General features: G+C 41.8%; 1 protein-coding gene across 1 annotated transcript in view; it reads right to left on the bottom strand.

The window, feature by feature from the left end:
* The window catches only part of RAPGEF5 (Rap guanine nucleotide exchange factor 5), a 350,639-nt gene that overhangs the window by 61,546 nt on the left and 265,799 nt on the right, over nt 1-23,294 (bottom strand). The window contains exons 10-11 of the mRNA XM_069729804.1: nt 14,564-14,679; nt 14,123-14,211 (exon numbers count right to left, since the gene is read on the bottom strand). Coding sequence (XP_069585905.1) covers nt 14,123-14,211; nt 14,564-14,679 — 205 coding nt within the window. The remainder of the gene's footprint in view (nt 1-14,122; nt 14,212-14,563; nt 14,680-23,294) is intronic.

The following is a 23,294-nucleotide window of genomic DNA, read 5'->3' as shown; positions in this document are numbered from 1 at the left end:
CAGGGGGCCATTAATCATGTCCTGGAATGGTTTCCAATTTTGAATCCTCTTCTCTTGCCAAAATGTTATTTTGCTAATTTTCGTCTTGTGCTTTTCTGTATCAAATATAGAAGTTTATATGTATCCAAGCAGATACACTAAAGACTTTATTCCAGGAGAAAGTTTACATGGTGTACTTAATTCGGATGAGTCACCAGATTTCTCAGTACAAACTGTATACATTATTAATTACAATGTCAAAGTTTTCCTACCTAACAATTATCCCTTAGCAATGGAAGCTGTTCCGGTACGGTGGCCGTGCACTATCACAATATGGAGCATGCTCAGGAGCTGTAAGTACACCTGCCTTATCAGGTTCTAAGATTTATTTAATTTGTATGCCAGATTGAAGTCTTGTAACTACTTAAAACTAACTGTGACACAAAAAAGTTCTGAAACTCGGGCAGAACATAACTAGCAGCGATATATTGGGGTAAATTATCATAGCTACTACTACATAAAGTAAAACTAAAGTCTTTATCTACCAAGCCCATAAGACGACTAATCATGCTCCACCGCTGCGTGTATTGCGCGGCATGTCACTGTAGCAGGACTGGCACATCAAAGAGCAATATGTTCAAATTAAATGCCCCACCTAGGGTCAATATTTCTCTGCAGAAATGGGACTTTAGGGTTGGGGATGAGTACATTGCAGGTATATGCCATCTCGGGCAGTACAATACATTTACCAACGCCGTAACATCATTATTTGTTCTATTAGAAAATATGAATATCATAGAAGGGCCACCCAGCAACGCTGTCCCCTATAGGAGCCAAAATGGAAAGCCACCTCAAGCAGCTGCGTCCCTTCGGCAGACTTGGGTTATTACATGGACCGCCTTGTATTTGAATGGGTGTTTGCATTAAACTGAGGAAGTAAAAGAAAAGAAAATCCGCAATACAACTAATCAGCTGTGGATTTTTGTCTGCATGCTCACTTTTACCTACAATTTTTTAAAATAAATATGGATTACATTCCAGAAATTGATTAGAATCCAAGAACATGCCAAGCAAACTTACTAATTCTCAAGAGCCTCAGGAAGCTTTATCTGTCCCTAATCCTTTACCCTGCAGCTCCCCTTCTGCTGTTCAGAGCTATAGAGAAAGTGTTGTTTTCAGTCTTAAGCCATTTTGCTATTCAAACTATTAGTTTTGTATATATAATTTAGTCAGTAGCCGCACATTTTTTTATGTATTTGAATCACTAAACAGCAACATTGTCCATCTTTCGCAGGAACATATTTAATGGATGATTTACTCTAAGGCTGCCGTCACACTAGCAGTATGTGGTCAGTATTTTACATCAGTATTTGTAAGCCAAAACCAGGAGTGGAACAATCAGAGGAAAAGTATAATAGAAACTTATATGCACCACTTCTGCGTTTATCAGATTTATTTATGGGCAGCACGGTGGCTCAGTGGTTAGCACTGCAGCCTTGCAGCGCTGGGGTCCTGGGTTCTAATCCCACCCAGGACAACATCTGCAAAGAGTTTGTATGTTCTCTCCGTGTTTGCGTGGGTTTCCTCTGGGCACTCCGGTTTCCTCCCACATTCTAAAGACATACTGATAGGAATTCTAGATTGTGAGCCCAACGGGGACAGTGATGATAATGTGTGCAAACTGTAAAGCGCTGCGGAATATGTTGGCGCTATATAAAAATAAAGATTATTATTATTATTATTATCACCCGCTCCTGGTTTTGGCTTACAAATACTGATGTAAAATACTGACCAAATACTGCTAGTGTGACTGCAGCCAACAATTTCCTATCATTACTCCGTTACGTGTAAGCCCACAATATTCTCCATGTCTGGCTGCCCCGGGTCTATTATTATTTACAAGACTGCAAGTGAAAAAAAAACAAAAAACAATTAGTGACTTGGGAGTAATGTGGAGCAAATAGCGGTAATCCAAGACACCGTAGCCGGAACTTGAAACCAACAACAAATTACCCAGAAAGAAGCAGAGTAGTCAAAGGGCAATAAAAAATAAATTAGGGCTGTAGTTATGCCACAGATGTAGCAGAGGACAGAACGTCTTATCTTCTATTTACATATTCAGGCAGGCGGAGAATAAAAATCCAGCCAGCTCATAAAGTATACAGAGATACAAGAAATATTTAATCCATTATATGCACAGTCAGTTTTAGTAAATATTGAAAAAAACTATTAGGGTATGTGCACACGATGCAGATTTAGTGCAGAACTGCAGCAGATTTTTCTGCAGCAGAAACGCTGCAGAACTGCACTGTGATCACAGTACAATGTAAATCAATGTGAAAAAAAAAAAGCTGTGCACATGGTGCAGAAAAATCTGCGCAGAAACGCTGCAGATTTCAAAGAAGTGCCTGTCACTTCTTTTGTGCAGTTCTGCAGCGTTTCTGCACCCCTCCATAATAGAAATCTGCAGGTGCGTTTTTTATGCGTTTTTGATGCGTTTTTTGTGCAGATTTGTGCTCAAAAAACGCATAAAAAACGCATCAAAAACGCATCAAAAACGCACCTGCAGATTCTGCCAGGAGATGCAGATTTAGTGCAGAACTGCAGCAGATTTTTCTGCACTAAATCTGCATCGTGTGCACATACCCTTAGAGCATCTTTTCTTAGAAATCCATTGTTACTCCTCCTGAGGAAAAATGGCACTACTAAATGCCTGTCATACACAGTCTTACACTGCCGGCACTGATTGGACAGCGTCAAAGGCCTCGTGCACACAACGGTATATTTGGTCCAAATACCGTCCATGAAAAGGAAAAAAAAGGACCACATTCGGACCAATGTTATTCAATGGGGCCGTTCAGGTAAGCAATTCCTTTGACTGACTGAATGTTCGTGTGAAATAAATTGTGAGGTTTCTCTTTGTGGAGAGTGACAAGCCAGGCCTGACATGTCAAGAGTGAGGAGACTTATAAGCCATGCAGGCTCCTCTGGGAAATTAAATATGCAAATTGCCTCTTCAAAAAGGAAGAGGACTTGAAATCTAGTGCCACGTATTGGAACCAGAAATCCTAAAAGTCAATATCGCCCATTTAACGAGCCTTGCCATATGACTTAGGATAAACGCCAAACCAAAATCTCAATTTGCAGACACGGTGTTAGGGGGTCATGCCCCTCGTCAGCGCAAAGTATGAGAACTGATTTGGGTGGGTGAGAAGCTTAAGATTGGGATCTAAGGGGCTACATTTCTCTTTGTGTAAGTGTACACTATATTTACACTATATTCTGCAATACATTGATAAGTTTGGAGCATCTTTTGACACTTTGGTCTAACATTACACCACCTATTGGTGGCCGCTACTTTGCAGCAGTAGCTTAAAATTTCAGCATAATTTAGGAAAGCAGTGTCACATCTTAAGCCTCGTGCATTTATGTGATATTTTTAACGACATTTTTAACACATTTGTCAATATTTTTTTGTGTGCACCATATGTTACATTGCACGATGAACTCCAATATAAAACATAAATGGGCATGGTGGAAAATAACTTAGTGGGAAACCCACTGACAGCTCGTAGTCACTCTGCATTACAGCAGCAAGGCTCAATGGATAAACAGCTTTGAGCTGTAGGACACATGCATCTTCACCACTGCAGCTCCTGATGTTTGAGGGCAATACAACTTGACTATACAAGATGACTTCGTGATGGGGTGACTTGTCCACTGGTGACTGACAGAATGCTACAGACAAATCTGAGAAAATGTGATAATATTCTAAGGATTAGACAGAGCAAACTCTTCCGCCAGGCTAGCTAGATGGAACAGGGAACTTAAGGTTAATGTGAAACGACTGGTTGCTGTAATGCATTGTACCATGAATGTCAAATATATTCTCATCTCCCTGTCCATTTCCAAATGCTTTTTAGTCTAGAAGCAAAAAACCCAGACATTTCACGAGGACCTGATGGAATAAAATTGCAATGTTTTCTCTAGTACAGTACCTCGAGACGTTTAGTGAATGATTGACAATTCAGATGTATGCATTATATGCCTTCCAGACCAGATTGTTCCGATTCCATACATTCATAATATAAATAATACAAATTTAATCTGGAAAGAAGAACATCATTCGGAAGAATATGCTTTGCTGAGTAGTCAGGAATAAAGTTACTTTATTCTAAATTTGCTGATAGGAGATTTTCTGTTCGTATTGTTTGTGTGTAGTGTGCATGTAGCGTTATCATCTGATAATCAGTGCAGAAATACTAGGAAAACATAGTATAAAGCAAGAAAAAAAAGTGAAGAGTAACAATCCATGTTAACAGACAAGTACTAGTTTTAGAATGGAGCTTGTCGATAGGATGGGCCAAGAGTCCAAGTCAAGAACTTTCTACTTCAATCACCGCATGTGCTCAATTCAGAACTTTCTCAAGCTTTAATTGGAAACTTTGTGGTGAATAAACCAGTAAGTTCTTCTCTTTAATTTATTCTACTGACAGTCATTACAGTCACTCATTTATTCTACGACAGTCATTACAGTCACTAATTTATTCCACTGACAGTCATTACAAAGCTTTCCACAGTCCCCAAATGTCATATTAATATACACTGTTCCGTAAAACGACAAACTCTTAGGCAGCCGTCACACTAGCAGTATTTGGTCAGTATTTTACATCAGTATTTGTAAGTCAAAACCAGGAGTGGGTGATAAATGCAGAAGTGGTGCTTATGTTTCTATTATACTTTTCCTCTAATTGTTCCACTCCTGGTTTTGGCTTACAAATACTTATGTAAAATACTGACCAAACACTGAACATGTGATGGCAGCCTTATTCCCACCTGGCAGTTCGCTCTCTTATTGATCTGTTTAATGCGAGGGTTTCATTGTGACATGCGGCCAAGGTGTCGCTGCTATATTGCAGTGCAATATAAGTCAATCGGGTTGCAATGTGACCCTGAGGGTATGTGCACACGTCAGGTTTTTTCCTGACAAAATCCGGAGAATTCTGGCAGAAAATCGCGTTTTTTTCCGCGCGGATTTATCGCGGTTTTTTGCGTGGATTTTTTGCGGAATTTTAGCGTTTTTTTTTTGTTTTTTTTTCCTGAAAGTCATTTTGGCTTAGAAATCCGCAAAAAATCCGCAAAAAGAATGAGCATGTCCATTTTTTTTGCGGAATGCGTTTTTTTTTGCTGTAAAAAACGCATCCATCTGAACAAAAAATCCGGAATGCATTCTAAATGATAGGATGCATATTTTTAGCGTTTTTGATGCGGAATTATAGCGTTTTTATAGCGAAATTCCGCAAAAAAAAAACGCTAAAAATCCGGACGTGTGCACATACCCTGAGGGTACTGCGACTAACAAGTTGCAAAAAGTCCAACCTTATTGAACTTTTTATGACTTGCTTGTCCGGGTCGCAGTACCCTTGCAGTTGCAATGCGACATCATTGACTTATACCGCACTGTGATGTAGCATCGATACCCATAAAACTTTGGCCGCATTTCATGTGTCGCGTGACTTATCAAGGTATGGGCACACGCTGCGGAATGATGTGTGGATTTTTAAGCACTGATTTTGGTAAATCCGCAGAAAAACCGCACGAATTACCGTGGTTTTTGTGCGGATTCCACCTGCGGTTTTACACCTGCGTATTCCTATTGATGAGCAGATGTAAACCGCTGCGGAATCCGCACAAAGAATTGACATGCTGCGGAATATAAACCGCTGCGTCTCCGGCGTTTTCTTCTGCAGCATGTGCACTGCGGATTTTGTTTTCCATAGGTTTACATGGTACTGTACAACGCATGGAAAACTGCTGCAGATCCGCTGCGGCCAATCCGCTGTGTGTGCACATGGCCTCAGAGAACTGCTGTCGTGCGAGACATGACAAAGAAACATTTGTGCTACTTGCTGTTGTGCTACTTAGAGCTCTGATTTGGCTGTAAATAAATCAGCCAAGTTGCAGACGCTAATGGAAGTCACATGGCACTTGGATTGAAGACTTGAGGACGTGTGTTGAGTGCGACTTGCAACCAGCGACAGAAAGGCCAACACATTTGGAAAAACGTGACTGTGTCACAGCCGACACCATAGGAAGTCATTACATCCAATGCTGCATGTGTTGCTGAAATTACAGTGTCACATCACACATGTCGCAGTGTAGTCCTGTCCTGAGTCTTAGGGCTCATACTCATTTGCGAGAAAAAAAACGGTCCGTAATCTGGACCAATAGATATGGACGAGTGCCATGCGAGTGTCATGCAAGTACAATGCGATTTTTCTCACATAGCATCCGTATGACATCCGTATGACATGTGTTTGCAATGCGTTTTTTGTTCTCTGCTACTATTTTTCGACAATCATTTACAGGACCATTTACAGTGTTCTATGCCACAGAATGGTAAGGTATCTGTAAAAAATGGACAGCATACAGTCCGTATGCCGTGCAATTTTTTTTTTCTCGCACCATTGACTTGCATTGGCGGTCTCATCCGAGATACGCAGCAAGCTGCTGTTTTTTTCTCAGTCCGATTTCAGCTGAGAAAAAAATTGCAGATGACATGTCACCCATGAAATAACATTAGTCAGAGTGCAATCTGATTTTTTATCGGATTGCACTCGTCCGTTTTTCTCGTAAATGAGTATGAGCCCTTAAAGGAATTATTTCACGAACAAAGTAAGAGCTCCGGCTTAAAGCGCTATAGATGTGGCAGAAACAATCGTTCCTGTGATAAAACAGGCAGAAAAAGATTTTCCCTCTCAGAAAGAATCAGCTGTGATCCCGTGCTGTAAATATCTGTATACTCTTTTCTGCTTCCTCCCCTGTCCAGTTGATGTGATATCATCAGACCATGTTCCTGTACGGTCAGGCACAGCCATTACACAGTACATAGCAGGGCCACATTTTTGAGAATATCTCAACACAGGAACATTTTTTTTAAACACATCCAATTCTGATGATTTTGGTGGGATCCTGTGGAAATAGCACTTTATATTTAGCTGATGTTCCCCCTTCACAATTATGCCTGTATTAAAAGAGCTCCAGCCCACCACTAAATAAGTATAACCTCACAATATAATGCCTATTCAGACACAAAGAAGAATCCATGTTCCACGTTGTACGCATTTGATGCTGCCATCCCAAATATTTAATAATACAAATTCTTAAACCAAAGGCCAACATTTATCAAGGTCCCTGGAAGTGAAGAATCAGGTACAATTACGGATTTATTAATTATAATGATCTGGTCTCATAGTTTCTTTTGGGTGGAAAACTCCAACATCTACTATATAATTGACTAAGGGTCACTTCCATCTTTCTGCCTGTTTGTCTGTCCTTCTGTCACGGATATTCATTGGTCGTGGCTTCTGTCTGTCATGGAATCCAAGTCGCTGATTGCTCTCGTCAGCTGCCTGTCATGGCTGCCGCGACCAATCAGCGACGGCCACATTCCGATTAGTCCCTCCCTACTCCCCTGCAGTCAGTGCCCGGCGCCCGCTCCATACTCCCCGCAGTCAGTGCCCGGCACCCGCTCCATACTCCCCGCAGTCAGTGCCCACTCCATACTCGCCGCAGTCAGTGCCCGGCGCCCGCTCCATACTCCCCACAGTCAGTGCCCGCTCCATACTCCCCGCAGTCAGTGCCCGGCGCCCGCTCCATACTCCCCGCAGTCAGTGCCCGCTCCATACTCCCCGCAGGCAGTGCCCGCTCCATACTCCCCGCAGTCAGTGACTGGCGCCCGCTCCATACTCCCCGCAGTCAGTGCCCGCTCCATACTCCCTGCAGTCAGTGCCCGGCGCCCGCTCCATACTCCTCTGCAGTCAGTGCCCGGCGCCCGCTCCATACTCCCCTCCAGTCACAGCTCACACAGGGTTAAAGCTAGCGGTAACGGATCGCGTTATGCCGCGGGTAACTCACTCCGTTACCGCCGCTATTAACCCTGTGTGACCAAGTTTTTACTATTGATGCGGCCTATGCAGCATCAATAGCAAAAAGATCTCATGTTAAAAATAAAAAAAAAAAACCTGCTATTCTCACCTTCCGTAGTCCGACGATGCGCTCCCGTCAGCTTCCGGTCCCAGAGATGCATTGCGAAATTACCCAGAAGACTTAGCGGTCTCGCGAGACCGCTAAGTAATCTGGGTAATTTCGCAATGCATCCTGGGAACGCAAAATGGCGGCAACCGCGCGCATCGCCAGAGGTTTGCTGGATCTACTCTGGATCCCGCCGGGTGAGTATATAACTATTTTTTATTTTAATTATTTTTTTTTAACAGGGATATGGTGCCCACACTGCTAAATACTACGTGGGATGTGTTAGATACTACGTGGCTGTGTTCTATACTGCGTGCTATATACAATACTACGTGGCCACTATTAGATACTATGTGGGCTGTGCTATATATTACGTGGGCTGTTATATATTACGTGACCAGTGTTACATACTTTGTGGGCTGTGTTATATACTACGTGGGCTGTGTTATATACTGCTTGGCTGCTATATACTGTGTGGGCTGTGTTATTTAGTGCGTGGCCTATATTAACGCATTGGGTATTCTACAATATGTACAGTTAGGTCCATATATATTTGGACAGAGACAACATTTTTCTAATTTTGGTTATAGATATTACCACAATAAATTTTAAACAAAACAATTCAGATACAGTTGAAGTTCAGTCTTTCAGCTTTCATTTGAGGGTATCCACATTAAAATTGGATGAAGGGTTTAGGAGTTTCAGCTCCTTAACATGTGCCACCCTGTTTTTAAAGGGACCAAAAGTAATTGGACAGATTCAATAATTTTAACTAAAATGTTCATTTTTAGTACATGGTTGAAAACCCTTTGTTGGCAATAACTGCCTGAAGTCTTGAACTCGTGGACATCACCAGACGCTGTGTTTCCTCCTTTTTGATGCTCTGCCAGGCCTTCACTACTGTGGTTTTCAGTTGCTGTTTGTTTGTGGGCCTTTCTGTCTGAAGTTTAGTCTTTAACAAGTGAAATGCTGCTCAATTGGGTTGAGATCAGGTGACTGACTTGGCCATTCAAGAATATTCCACTTCTTTGCTTTAACAAACTCCTGGGTTGCTTTGGCTTTATGTTTTGGGTCATTGTCCATCTGTAGTATGAAATGACGACCAATCCGTTTTGCTGCATTTGGCTGGATCTGAGCACACAATATGGCTCTGAATACCTCAGAATTCATTCGGCTGCTTCTGTCCTGTGTCACATCATCAATAAACACTAGTGACCCAGTGCCACTGGCAGCCATCACACTGCCTCCGCCGTGTTTTACAGATGATGTGGTATGCTTTGGATCATGAGTTGTACCACGCCTTCGCCATACTATTCTCTTTCCATCATTCTGGTAGAGGTTGATCTTGGTTTCATCTGTCCAAAGAATGTTCTTCCAGAACTGTGCCGGCTTTTTTAGATGTTTTTAGCAAAGTCCAGTCTAGCCTTTTTATTCTTGATGCTTATGAGTGGCTTGCACCGTGCAGTGAACCCTCTGTATTTACTTTCATGCAGTCTTCTCTTTATGGTAGATTTGGATATTGATACGCCTACCTCCTGGAGAGTGTTGTTCACTTGGTTGGCTGCTGTGAAGGGGTTTCTCTTCACCATGGAGATTATTCTGCGATCATCCACTACTGTTGTCTTCCGTGGGCGCCCAGGTCTTTTTGCATTGATGAGTTCACCAGTGCTTTTTTCTTTCTCAGGATGTACCAAACTGTAGATTTTGCCACTCCTAATATTGTAGCAATTTCTCGGATGTTTTTTTTTCTGTTTTTGCAGCTTAAGGATGGCTTGTTTCACCTGCATGGAGAGCTCCTTTGACCGCATGTTTACTTCACAGCAAAACCTTCCAAATGCAAGCACCACACCTCAAATCAACTCCAGGCCTTTTATCTGCTTAATTGAGAATGACATAACAAAGGGATTGCCCACACGTGTCCATGAAATAGCCTTGGAGTCAATTGTCCAATTACTTATGGTCCCTTTAAAAACAGGGCGGCACATGTTAAGGAGCTGAAAATCCTAAACCCTTCATCCAATTTTAATGTGGATACCCTCAAATGAAAGCCGAGAGTCTGAACTTCAACTGCATCTGAATTGTTTTGTTTAAAATTCATTGTGGTAATGTCTATAACCGAAATTAGAAAAATGTTGTCTTTGTCCAAATATATATGGACCTAACTGTATGTATGTATATTGCAGCCACATGGTATATACCACAGGCCACGTAGTACTCCTATATATTACGTGGCCTGTGCTATATACTATGTGGCTGCTATATACATACATACATATTCTAGAATACCCGATGCGTTAGAATCGGGCCACCATCTAGTAATAATAATAATCTTTATTTTTTTAAATGTATGCAGTTTTTCTATGGATTTTTCAATTCTGATGTTTTTTACCCATTCGTTTTTTCACAACCTACGGGAAAAGTTCATCAAATAAGTGAGGTCACTTTTTTTTTCCGCTACACAATTTTAAATACCGTGTCAGAAAAAAAAGCCTCACTGTATAAACAATGCAGTTTTCCTTTTACATTAATACGAAACATATTTAAATTGTATGTGAAGCAGATTTTGGAGCTGAATCCACCCTTAGAGTATGTTCACACACAAAGTTTTTTATACACAGATTATGAAGCTAATCTGCTTCAAATACTTCTACAAATACTCTTTAAATACTCTTCCATTTGATTTCAGTGGAAAATCTACAAAGCTGTTTATACAGCTAGTTTGTTTTGTACTATTTTTTTCCCGAAGAGATTTTGAAAATTGTGCCCTGGGAACAAAAAGGGAATTGACATCTCACTTCTTTGATGTGGATTTCTTGTGGAATCCGCTCCAATCTTAGTACTGTCAATCCAAAAGTCTGCCAAAAAAAAAAAAGTGTGGGAAAAAAAAGTATCATGTGAAAAATGGATTCACATGGATTCCTGACACAGATTTCTGTTGAGAACCACATCAGGCTTTTCAGTCTCAAAATCTTGGTGTGAACATAAACTAACATTCTTGTCAATAACAATAAAATGAGCGCCATTATAAAGTGAAATAGAGACATTTTCATAATTTGCCCGGTGGATGCCACCACATTGTGACCTGAGCCAGTATGCTGTGCTGCCAGTGTATTTAGTTAGAATTAGTGACATCCAGACTATCCTTGTTCCATATTCCTCCCTCCCTCTCGCCTTTCATCCCCGGTCCCTAAATCCCATATCAAAAGTTAATAAAAATTATTTGAAAGAGAATTAGCGACATCCAATTTTAAAAACTAAGATGGGTTAGTCCAAACTAAGCAAGTTAGGTAACAGGTTGATGTCAGGGTCTTTAATGGGTAAAATTGCACAGTGATTGTAAAAACAAGCAATTTTGCATTTTATGGCTCAGTGGTTAGCACTTTTGCTTTGAGAGGGTCCTAGGTTGAAATAAGTTAAAATCCCATCAAGGGCAACATCTGCAAGGAGTTTGTATGTTCTCCCCGTGTTTGGGTGGGTTTCCTCCCAGACACCAAAGACATACTAATAGAGAATTTAAATTATGAGCCCCAATGGGGAGAGTGATGAGTGTTTAGAAAGTGCTATGGAATTTGATGGTGCTACATAAACAAAGCATAATAAATAATATATTAAAACTACTCTCTGTCTAACCATATCATTCACTTCTCATTTTGTAGCTTACTGAGCACCTCAGCAGTTTATCAGCAAAGCCCGGTCTCCTAGGCGAAGAATGCAGTGCTTACAAGCTCTTTTCTTTAGCGCTTGTAAGCCCTGCTCTGAAGCTGGACAGATTGCTGAATCTGTACAGTCAATACTCTGCTCTCCTCTGGTGCCGCAGGGGCAAAACTTCCTCTTCTTGCCATATGGGAGGGTGCACAAGTTAGCGGTGCAACAATGCTACTTCTGGACAGACAATCAATTAGGAGAGCACTGCCCCCAACAAGCAGGAAACTGGAAATCTGGGGAACTGTGTCCCCCAGAAAAGGTAATCTAAAATTAACCCTTACATTTATCCAACCATCAGCAATGATATAGGTCTGTTTTTCTTTTTCTTTTCCCAATTAGCAAACTGTGAAAAGGCTGAAGAAGGGACTAAAGATGATATAGTGGCCAATCACACTCCAGCAGTCCACCTTGCATGCAGTTAATTATCAACATATGAGCACTAATGACGGCACTAATGACGGCCATCATTCTCGCCCTCTATGGTACCCTCTACAATATGCAGCTGCTCACAAATATCTATATAGTCCAATATGCTTCTTTCCTAGATTTCATGGCTACTGACTCAGCATTTGTACCTGTGCTTTGTTTACTTTCACATAAAAAGAGAATTTTCTTCTGACAATTCTCCAGGCACCACGTCTAATAGATTTAGTGAGGTCTTACGGTGGGGTGAGCGATCACCGGGCATGCTGGCGCTGTGCAGGAAGGCTGGAGGTGGTAATTTAGTAGAGTAATTCAATCTGAATATTCACAGCCAATCAATCTCAATCAAGTATGTGATAGATGGCTGATCGCTCTCAGCGGTGACTGACCCATCATTTCCCACAAGGGGACAGGGCAGGCTGTCCGTGCATCTCATCTGCATGTCATCAGATGGCCATTTCTCGTCTCAGCCTCCCCACAAAAATCCTTTACAGGCTCTTGCACCCAAACAAGGAACATTTCCTGAAGCGCTCTAGTGCTATTCATGGAAGTCATTAACATCCTAAATGAGAAACAGTCAAAATTAAAATGAACGTTAATAGCTGGCACTTGATTGCTAATTTCTTGGATCCCCCAAAAAATGGCTAAATGAGATTTATAGTCATTATTACACGACATTATTATGCCTGTCTTTTTATTGCAGTCATGAGACATGACGCGGCCCGGAACATTAAAATGTGGCTGCGGTGGGGGCAGCGAGGAGCTGGATTCACTTTGCAGTTTAGTACATTTTTGATAATGAAATAAATATCAGATTTTCTCTCGCTACTCGATGCAACACAGACCCGAGATGCTGCAGACTTGAGGATGGCTTCTCTAGAGATGGCCTGAGCTAGACAATAGACCGTAAAGGATAATGCAAGATAATGGGAACACGAGGGTGTCCTGCTCTCCGGTCACCTGAACTCTCAGCTTTCCAAAATAGCCTCCATTCATTATTTCTCACAGTGTCATCATACCAGGAAGCCAAAATCACTGTACACTGTTACAACCATAATAACCCATAACAGACCATCCATTACTAATGGATATACTGGATCTGGCTGGGACTTTAGCGATCATCAAACCCAATGCATACTGGGATTACTGTGCACAAGATGCCAGTGAATAATTCATTGTGTTTAGTTTCTGTATTCACTGCTATGGTAGTAGATGTCACAGGGGCCGAGAAATCGCTCTGACATCAGAAGGGAACACTTGGCTGCAGGGAAAGATTCTTTCTAGATAACTAATGAAAGTTTTTCCTCCTGCTTGGTTAAACTTTATAAAGCACCCGGCTCAGTTTCTAATTAGCTGGCTACTAGTCACGGGATGCTCCAGGAGTGAGCTCTTAGCCTTTTTAAGTCTCGTGCAGGACCAGAAAGCATTACAGCAATTACCCCAGATAATGAAATGACTGAGAATATGTGATTCTCCACTTTCTCAATTGCCACTGGCTAAATTAAATTGCTGAGCATTACTGACAGCGCTAATGAACTATATAAGAAGTGAGAGACACCAGCGTGGAGTGTAACATATGTGACTGCTGGGTGGAACTTGCAGATCTGAGTAATCGAGGGTTAACTGTCAAATCGTGGACAGCCCAAAATAACACTCCACGTGGTCAATACACTCTACAACCACTGCTACATACAGAACTAATAAATGCCAGTTTGATGACTCAAGATGTTCTGAAGCAGCTGACAGCTTTTCTACCTTTTGTGATGGTGCACCCCCCAAACAATATGCCAACTTAAGAAGCAATTATATCCTGACCGTACCACCTCTAAGCCTGGTCATTCATCATGGTGTATATGAGGTTATGGTGACATCTAAAGTTCTTCATTATTGACGGTGGTTTGTAAAAGAAAACAAAAACAAAGTAACCACAATGTATCATGGAAAGCTTTCTGGTCCTTGGCGTCTGGTCTCCTTATCGTACCTGTCTCTTTGTCTTGTACATCGTCCAGGTGTAAGTCATTCAGGAGGTGCTCCAAAATCTTCTCCGGCGTCCCAGATACCACCATGTACCTATCAGAAAGCAGAGAGTCCACAGAGTCATCCTCGGTAGACGACTGAGAGCGACTGCTCCATTCATCCTCCTCATCTTCCTCATCGATGTATTTAAAATAAGGCACATCGAATGTAGGCAAAGGAAGCTCCCTGACTGTGAAGGCTGCTGACGGCTTCACATCCATTTGGGCATCAAACACCCTCAGCTTCGAACTTCCCATTGTGGCGTGTGACTGACAAGGGCATCCCCTATACCGTGCGGGGTCTTCCCAAACCAGCTCTGTGCCTGCTAGCTAGATCCATCTGTCAGCGGAGCTCCGCACTCAGCCTGTGCTCGTCTGCATCTGTGTGCCTAGAGGAAAACTCTTACCTCCAATCACGCTCGCCACTCCCGGCTGTGGAGGCTGGCCTTTCTGACGACACTTTCTTAAGCACCAGGACATCTTGGTCCAGCTCCCTCACTTGTACAGTACTTGCTTCTTCCTCCTGGTTGGATCAAATAATAGGAGTGATGTTAGGAAAAATCAATGAGATTACAACATCAGCTTCTCACATGCAAGCCTCGTTATTTGTGCAGCAATTATATGGATCTTCCAATAATTTCTAGAACAAAGATGATCACATCACACTGACTCTTTCTGAAATCCTCTGCACATTACACACGCCGTTGCCGTTGTCTTTTGCAGATTTTTTTCTTGATCTGAACATTCCGTCTCTCTCAGATTATATTTATATATATATATAACAGATCTATATGGGGCTACGGTCACCTGTCAGATGTTATTTGGAGTTTTATGACCGATTTGGAGAGAATAAAAATGGAAATAAAACATTCAGTCACAGGAACTATACATCTGAATTGCTTAACACACAACTGAGGAATCAAGGTGGGATAGCTGCTGCAGTACCCGCAGGTCGGGAAATCCCACCGTGCAGAACAATGGGTGGAGGATAGGAGTAGTAGTCTGCCCTGCCGTGCTGTATTCAAGACATCTGCAAGACGTGATAAGGGATCGGTTCATGTGGTTTATTCCCAAAGCTGAACCAATGTCTTCAGCAGGAGAACCACTAATGCTGGTCCAACTTCGAAACGCGTTAAGAATAAACTACGTGGTCCCAGCCCTCATCACATCTTCCGGATTTGTTGAATCTAGCACAGAAGCGAAGACTACTACTCCTATCCTCCACCAATTGATCTGTCTTTTGGAAGGACCAAAAAAAGGTAATTTGCACAACTATTTTTCCATAAAAAATAGATATACAATAATAAATATTACAGTAGATATAAAACAGGTCATAATAGATGTTCATTCATTATGTCATCTATTGAACACATCAATTTTGAAAGGGAATCTGTCACTAGGTTTTTACTACACATCTAAGAGCAGCATAATGTAGAGGCAGAGACCATGATTCCAGTGATGTGTGACTTACTGGCCTTCTTACTGCAGTTTTGATAAAATCCCTGTTTTATCTGCTGCAGATCTCTGAATACTGAGCTCTGTATAAGCTGCCCACACCACTAATTGGCAGCTTTCTGTGTACACTGTGCATAGGCAGAAAGATGCCAATCAATGATAGAGGTGGCGTTATACAGAGCTCATGAATATGGAGGACTATATGGCAGCAGGTCTACTAGTCCTCTAATAATAAAATCTCTGTTTTATCTGCTGCAGATCTAGCAGCTCTCTGAATACTGAGCCCTGTATAAGCTGCCCACACCACTGATTGGTAGCTTTCTGTGTACACTGTGCATAGGCAGAAAGATGCCAATCAATGATGGGTCAGAGTTATACAGAGCTCATAAATATGGAGGACTACATGGCAGCAGGTCTACTAGTCCTCTAATAATTAAATCACTGTTTTAGGAAGCAGGACATTATTAAAGTTACATCAAGCAGCCCAGTAAGGCTACGTTCACACTAGCGTTGTGCGCCGCCGCGTCGGCGATGCAACGCACAACGCACGCAAAAACGCGGCAAAACGCACGCAAAAACGCTGCGTTTTGCGACGCATGCGTCGTTTTTTGCCGAAAATCGGACGCAAGAAAAATGCAACTTGTTGCGTTTTCTTGGTCCGACGCTTGCGGCAAAAAAGACGCATGCGTCGCACAACGCAACAAACAAAAACGCATGCGTCCCCCATGTTAAATATAGGGGCGCATGACGCGTGCGTCGCCCGACGCTAACCCGACGCACACTAGCATAACGCTAGTGTGAACGTAGCCTAAGTGACACATCACTGGAATCAGGGTCTCTATCTCTACATTATTCTGCTAACCATTACCTGCTCACAGATTCCTTTTAGGCTTGTGTATATGTCTAGAACATTGCAGGTGATCAGAGACATCTCTAGTAAAAATTGATCCAATCAAAACAGCAAAAGAGAAGCTAAACTTTCCATTTCTAAACAGAACTGTTAATGGTAGGTTGGACCCTCCTCACCGACCAAACAAAGTTGTGGCATATCCTAGTCATGCTGCAGGTAGGCAGGCACATAAGAATGGACAAACTGATGAATAAGTCATGGTATAATTCTGTGCACATGAATCTTGCTGAAGCTAGCTGGCAGAGATTTAATAGAAAGACAAAGAGAATTAGCTGTTACTATTTACACATAATCATATGTCTTTGAAAGTAACTCCTCAATGAAACATCCACTTATGCTCCATTATGTAACAGGGCAGAATACCATACGTGGCGCACGAACCTGCAGCCGGCCCTTACACAACGCTGCACGATTTATACACACCAGCAATTATATCATGGCTCATTCTCCATCCACTAATACAGACGTTTGTGAGCAGAAGGATGGACAGTCCTGGAACTCACATTTCATTCATTCATGACTGTAATGTTAAAAATGGCAATTTATTCTCCACACTTGCCTGAAGTCACATTGGCTATTATAGCATTCTTAAACCATACCTAATCACCTCTTCCTTTTCACTTACACATACTGAAAAGAGGCTCCCAGAATAAATCCTGGCTGCTAACTGAAAACAGCGCCACACCTACCTAAAGGTTGTGTACGGTATTGCAGCCTAGCCTCATTCAATGCAGTTGAGCTGCAACATCAAACACAATCCATGGACAGGTTTTGAGAAAAAGCAGACAGTCCAGGAGATTGGAAATAAAAAAGACATGAGCTCTACCACTGGGGCAACCATTTTTGTATACTGTGTAATCCCATTGATGAACAATAAAGTCATCCTCTCCACCTTGAGATTAGGGAACAAAAGATTGGAAAATCTACACCAAGTAGATTTCAAGTCTCGTGTCCCTTTAAGAACAAATAATTACGAAGCATTAAAGCCAAGGGCTGGCTCAGTATTGTTAATGGCTGTAGCAATGGCTTTGTGCAGAGCTGAGGATGGATGCAGAATTCTATGGGTCACTGCACCAACATTCTCTGAATCTCAGCTGTTTGAACACAAGAAGCTGAATAATCATCGCTTTCTGCATACGCAGCCCACTGGGTTTCCACAGGCAATGAAATCCTTGAGCCTGATCATTATGAGCGCTTTTATCTAAGTGCTCAGGGAGGGTACAGAGCTCTGCAAACCAATGGTACAGCAGCTCTCCTCGTAATTATTCCAGATCTAAAGCTTCAATGCTCATAAAGCCAACGGAGTATGAAGTGGCAAGAAAAACAATACCTGACGTTGTACCACGCCAGTGGGTCTGGGGCTTGTCAGTCAAATATGCCAACATCAAGGGAGATATTTCATCAAAATGCACCTTATGTATTCACTTCCACATAAAGATATTGCTGAGACGCTCAAAGAACCCATTCATGTCTCACCAATGACATTAGCCATGATGCAGCGTCCTACAGGCTAAATATCAGACACGCGAACAGTTTATATTAGACACCCATGTGATAAAAGTACATAAATAATAATGGAAATAAGGGGCAAACTTAATCCCCTGTGTGACCAGGGCACCTGCGACCTATGATGCCATCGTCTTAGCAGGCAGAAGATGTAGTGTGATAGCTGCTCAAAGCTGGGGATGTGAAACTCTAAGGCCATGCTGACAAAGTGCATTTACAAAACAATTTATTGCAGAAATTATACAAAAACGAGGTAAAACTGTCATTCTCAAAAAAATGTGGCAAAAAATTTCTGAAACTTAACATGGACAAAACAGAATTCATCATCTTTCCCCCATCTCACGTGACCCCCCCAACGAACCTATCCATTACAGTAAATGGCTGCCCACTCTCCCCAGTCCCACAAGCTCGCTGCCTCGGGGTAATCCTTGACACTGAACTCTCCTTCAAACCACAAATCCAAGCCCTTTCCACTTCCTGCCGACTTCAACTTAAAAATATTTCACGAATCCGTTCATTCCTCAACCATGAATCTGCAAAAACCCTAGTCCATGCCCTCATCATCTCTCGCCTTGACTACTGCAACCTCCCGCTCTGTGGCGTCCCCTCTAACACTCTTGCACCCCTCAAATCTATCCTAAACGCTGCTGCCCGACTAATCCACCTGTCCCCCCGCTATTCCCCGACCTCTCCCCTCTGTCAATCCCTTCACTGGCTCCCCATTGCCCAGAGACTCCACTACAAAAGCCTAACCATGACATACAAAGCCATCCACAACCTGTGTCCTCCATACATCTGTGACCTCGTCTCCCGGTACTTACCTACACGCAACCTCCGATCCTCACAAGATCTCCTACTCTACTCCCCTCTTATCTCCTCTTCCCACAATCGCATACAAGATTTCTCTCGCGTATCACCCCTACTCTGGAACTCTCTACTACAACACATCAGACTCTCACCTACCATCGAAACCTTCAAAAAGAGCCTGAAGACCCACCTCTTCCGACAACCCTACAACCTGCAGTAACCACCGATCGACCAAACCGCTGCATGACCAGCTCTACCCTCACCTACTGTATTCTCACCCATCCCTTGTAGATTGTGAGCCTTCGCGGGCAGGGTCCTCACTCCTCCTGTACCAGTTATGACTTGTATTGTTTAATATTATTGTACTTGTTTTTATTATGTATACCCCTCCTCACATGTAAAGCGCCATGGAATAAATGGCGCTATAACAATAAATAATAATAATAATAAAAAAAACTGCATGGAAAAAGCTTTGTGTGAACATGGCCTAGCAGATATGGCTAAATTAATTTATACAAGAAAACCATGGCATGAATAAATCTCTACAGTAAAATGGCTATATATATATTAGAGTGTACAGTTAGGGCCAGAAATATTTGGACAGTGACACAATTTTCGCGAGTTGGGCTCTGCATGCCACCACATTGGATTTGAAATGAAACCTCTACAACAGAATTCAAGTGCAGATTGTAACGTTTAATTTGAAGGGTTGAACAAAAATATCTGATAGAAAATGTAGGAATTGTACACATTTCTTTACAAACACTCCACATTTTAGGAGGTCAAAAGTAATTGGACAAATAAACATAACCCAAACAAAATATTTTTATTTTCAATATTTTGTTGCAAATCCTTTGGAGGCAATCACTGCCTTAAGTCTGGAACCCATGGACATCACCAAACGCTGGGTTTCCTCCTTCTTAATGCTTTGCCAGGCCTTTACAGCCGCAGCCTTCAGGTCTTGCTTGTTTGTGGGTCTTTCCGTCTTAAGTCTGGATTTGAGCAAGTGAAATGCATGCTCAATTGGGTTTATATCTGGAGATTGACTTGGCCATTGCAGAATGTGCCACTTTTTGGCACTCATGAACTCCTGGGTAGCTTTGGCTGTATGCTTGGGGTCATTGTCCATCTGTACTATGAAGCGCCGTCCAATCAACTTTGCAGCATTTGGCTGAATCTGGGCTGAAAGTATATCCCGGTACACTTCAGAATTCATCCGGCTACTCTTGTCTGCTCTTATGTCATCAATAAACACAAGTGACCCAGTGCCATTGAAAGCCATGCATGCCCATGCCATCACGTTGCCTCCACCATGTTTTACAGAGGATGTGGTGTGCCTTGGATCATGTGCTGTTCCCTTTCTTCTCCAAACTTTTTTCTTCCCATCATTCTGGTACAGGTTGATCTTTGTCTCATCTGTCCATAGAATACTTTTCCAGAACTGAGCTGGCTTCTTGAGGTGTTTTTCTGCAAATTTAACTCTGGCCTGTCTATTTTTGGTATTGATGAATGGTTTGCATCTAGATGTGAACCCTTTGTATTTACTGTCATGGAGTCTTCTCTTTACTGTTGACTTAGAGACAGATACACCTACTTCACTGAGAGTGTTCTGGACTTCAGTTGATGTTGTAAACGGGTTCTTCTTCACCAAATTAAGTATGCGGCGATCATCCACCACTGTTGTCATCCGTGGACGCCCAGGCCTTTTTGAGTTCCCAAGCTCACCAGTCAATTCCTTTTTTCTCAGAATGTACCCAACTGATTTTGCTACTCCAAGCATGTCTGCTATCTCTCTGATGGATTTTTTCTTTTTTTTCAGCCTCAGGATGTTCTGCTTCACCTCAATTGAGAGTTCCTTTGACCGCATGATGTCTGCTCACAGCAACAGCTTCCAAATGCAAAACCACACACCTGGAATCCACCCCTGACCTTTTAACTACTTCATTGATTACAGGTTAACGAGGGAGACGCCTTCAGAGTTAATTGCAGCCCTTAGAGTCCATTGTCCAATTACTTTTGGTCCCTTGAAAAAGAGGACGCTATGCATTACAGAGCTATGATTCCTAAACCCTTTCTCCGATTTGGATGTGGAAACTATCATATTGCAGCTGGGAGTGTGCACTTTCAGCCCATATTATATATATAATTGTATTTCTGAACATGTTTTTGTAAACAGCTAAAATAACAAAACTTGTGTCACTGTCCAAATATTTCTGGCCCTAACTGTATATGCATAGTCTATATAAACTTATTACGCAGCATAGAACTCTGAATTTGACGCCTCTTACTCCTGTGCACACTTCAACAAGGCTGGTGTCATCATGAATTGGATTGTTTCCTAGTTTAAAGAAGCATTTCCATCAAAGTCTCTATCCTCTTAATATATTGCAACCATATTATGTAGCACTGTGTACTTACAATTGCTCACTTTGCCTTTCTACCCAGATAATTCTTCTCTGTTCTCTGATCTTTGTAGAAACAGGAAGTCTCTGCATAAATCATTCCCTTCTTCTTGGGGTCAATCTGCAGGTTAATAGCGTTCTGACACCGTACGGCTGCCACACTGAGAGCCCCGCTGCCATGAGGAAATGAACTTTACTCCTCCTGGCAGCCTCGCTCTTTCAGTGACAGGGGCGGCGCAGGCAAGTTTAAATCTAGCTGTGCATAGAGAGTGGTGGCTGTAACCGCCCCCGGCACTGACTGACAGTCGACTGATTATTAGGGCTGGCTGTCAGTCAGAATTGGGGGTGCAGCGGTGACAGAAACCGTGCTGGCGCCACCTCTATGGCTGAAAGAACAATCCTGCAGAGGGGAATAGAATTCCCTAGTGTGGCGACCCCATATTTTCAGGTTAATAACGTTATTTTACATGACAGGTTCCTTTAAACTGTGTATTTTCTGTATGTGCATTTTCCTATAAGGCTGTGCTCACAAGTCGCAGATATGCTTCATTTCACTGCAGTTTTTTAGATGCATATTTCTGTAGGTGTCCAAACAATAATCTTATCTGATTATTGCGTCTTTGCTACTTTTTTATGGGTTTTCCCTTAAATTTGAGGTGTCCTGTGTGCAGATATGAATCAGTGTTTTGTAATGCATTTTTTTAGTACAGTGTGTGGCAACCTTGTGAAGACTTACAGAAAAAGTTTGACCTCTGTCATTGCCAACAAAGGATATATTACAAAGTATTGAGATGAAATTTTGTTTCTGACCAAATACTTATTTTCCACCATAATATGCAAATAAAATGTTAAAAAAACAGACAATGTGATTTTCTGGATTTTTTTTTCTCAGTTTGTCTCCCATAGTTGAGGTCTACCTATGATGTAAATTACAGACGCCTCTCATCTTTTTAAGTGGTGGAACTTGCACTATTGCTGACTGACTAAATACTTTTTTGCCCCACTGTATATGGGAACAAGGCCTAAAAGCACCTGGTTACATCATATCTTATATACTAACCTTACTTAGGTTCACTCTCACATTGAATAGGCACAGGTTAGTTATACCAGCAAATGGTTTCCATGCTTTTTGGCACAGTCATACATTTACTGACTGCCATAAGGTTCATTATTTTGCCTCACACTACTGTATATATTGTAATAAACACAGGCATTCCCGTTAACAAATGTGAGTAAATGTAAAACATCAGGCAAATGTTGGCTGAGACATTACTTTTCACATTAAAATATAGCGTCTGTGCGTCATCCTTGCTGCATCATTTATGTTTCTTCCAGGCATTTTTCCTTATAAAGGCTAAATTCTTGTGAAACAAGCAGCCCCTTACAGCGGAACAAAAATATCTTCTGACAAGCAGTTAATAAAGAGAACAGCATATATATTCTAAATATATACACACATATACATACCATATATATATATTTCTAGTATTTCCCCCAAATATTATGTTGTTACCAGCCATGTACAGTATGTTACAGAATTGACCAAAAAACCCTTTGCTGCCAGAGCGGATTCCTAATTCTCCAGCAAGGTCACGGCGCTAACATTCATGAAGCCAATTAATGTGTTTTATCCTCGCTGCAATGATCTCTTGGGAGGGATCTAATATGCAGACCAAGGATTATAATTATTTAAATGAGGAATTCTCTGCGGGACGTCTTGGACAATGGAACACTGAAAGGACACAGAAAACACATATTGACTTCTTATTAAATCTAAAGCGATATGAAACTCATATGTGAACTGTGACAGGAGGGAAACACACGGAGAGTTTTAGGGTCAATCTGGGGAAGCGGCATTTACACATAATGAGTGATGGCAAATTGTCCGCATCAGATGAATTAGACTCCGCATGTTCTATTGTCTGAACGGATTTCCACAACTCTAGATGTGAAGCGTCTGCCAACATTGCCACAACCGTTGATAAAAAAAAATAAATTAAACATTTCCCCCACTATACAATATAATTTACTATAATTTAAATACAAGAAATGATTGAG

Source organism: Ranitomeya imitator, chromosome 6 (genome assembly GCF_032444005.1).
Source record: "Ranitomeya imitator isolate aRanImi1 chromosome 6, aRanImi1.pri, whole genome shotgun sequence".
Lineage (NCBI taxonomy): Eukaryota > Metazoa > Chordata > Amphibia > Anura > Dendrobatidae > Ranitomeya > Ranitomeya imitator.
Note: the sequence above shows the minus strand (reverse complement) of the source record. Positions and strands in the feature narration are given on the sequence as shown.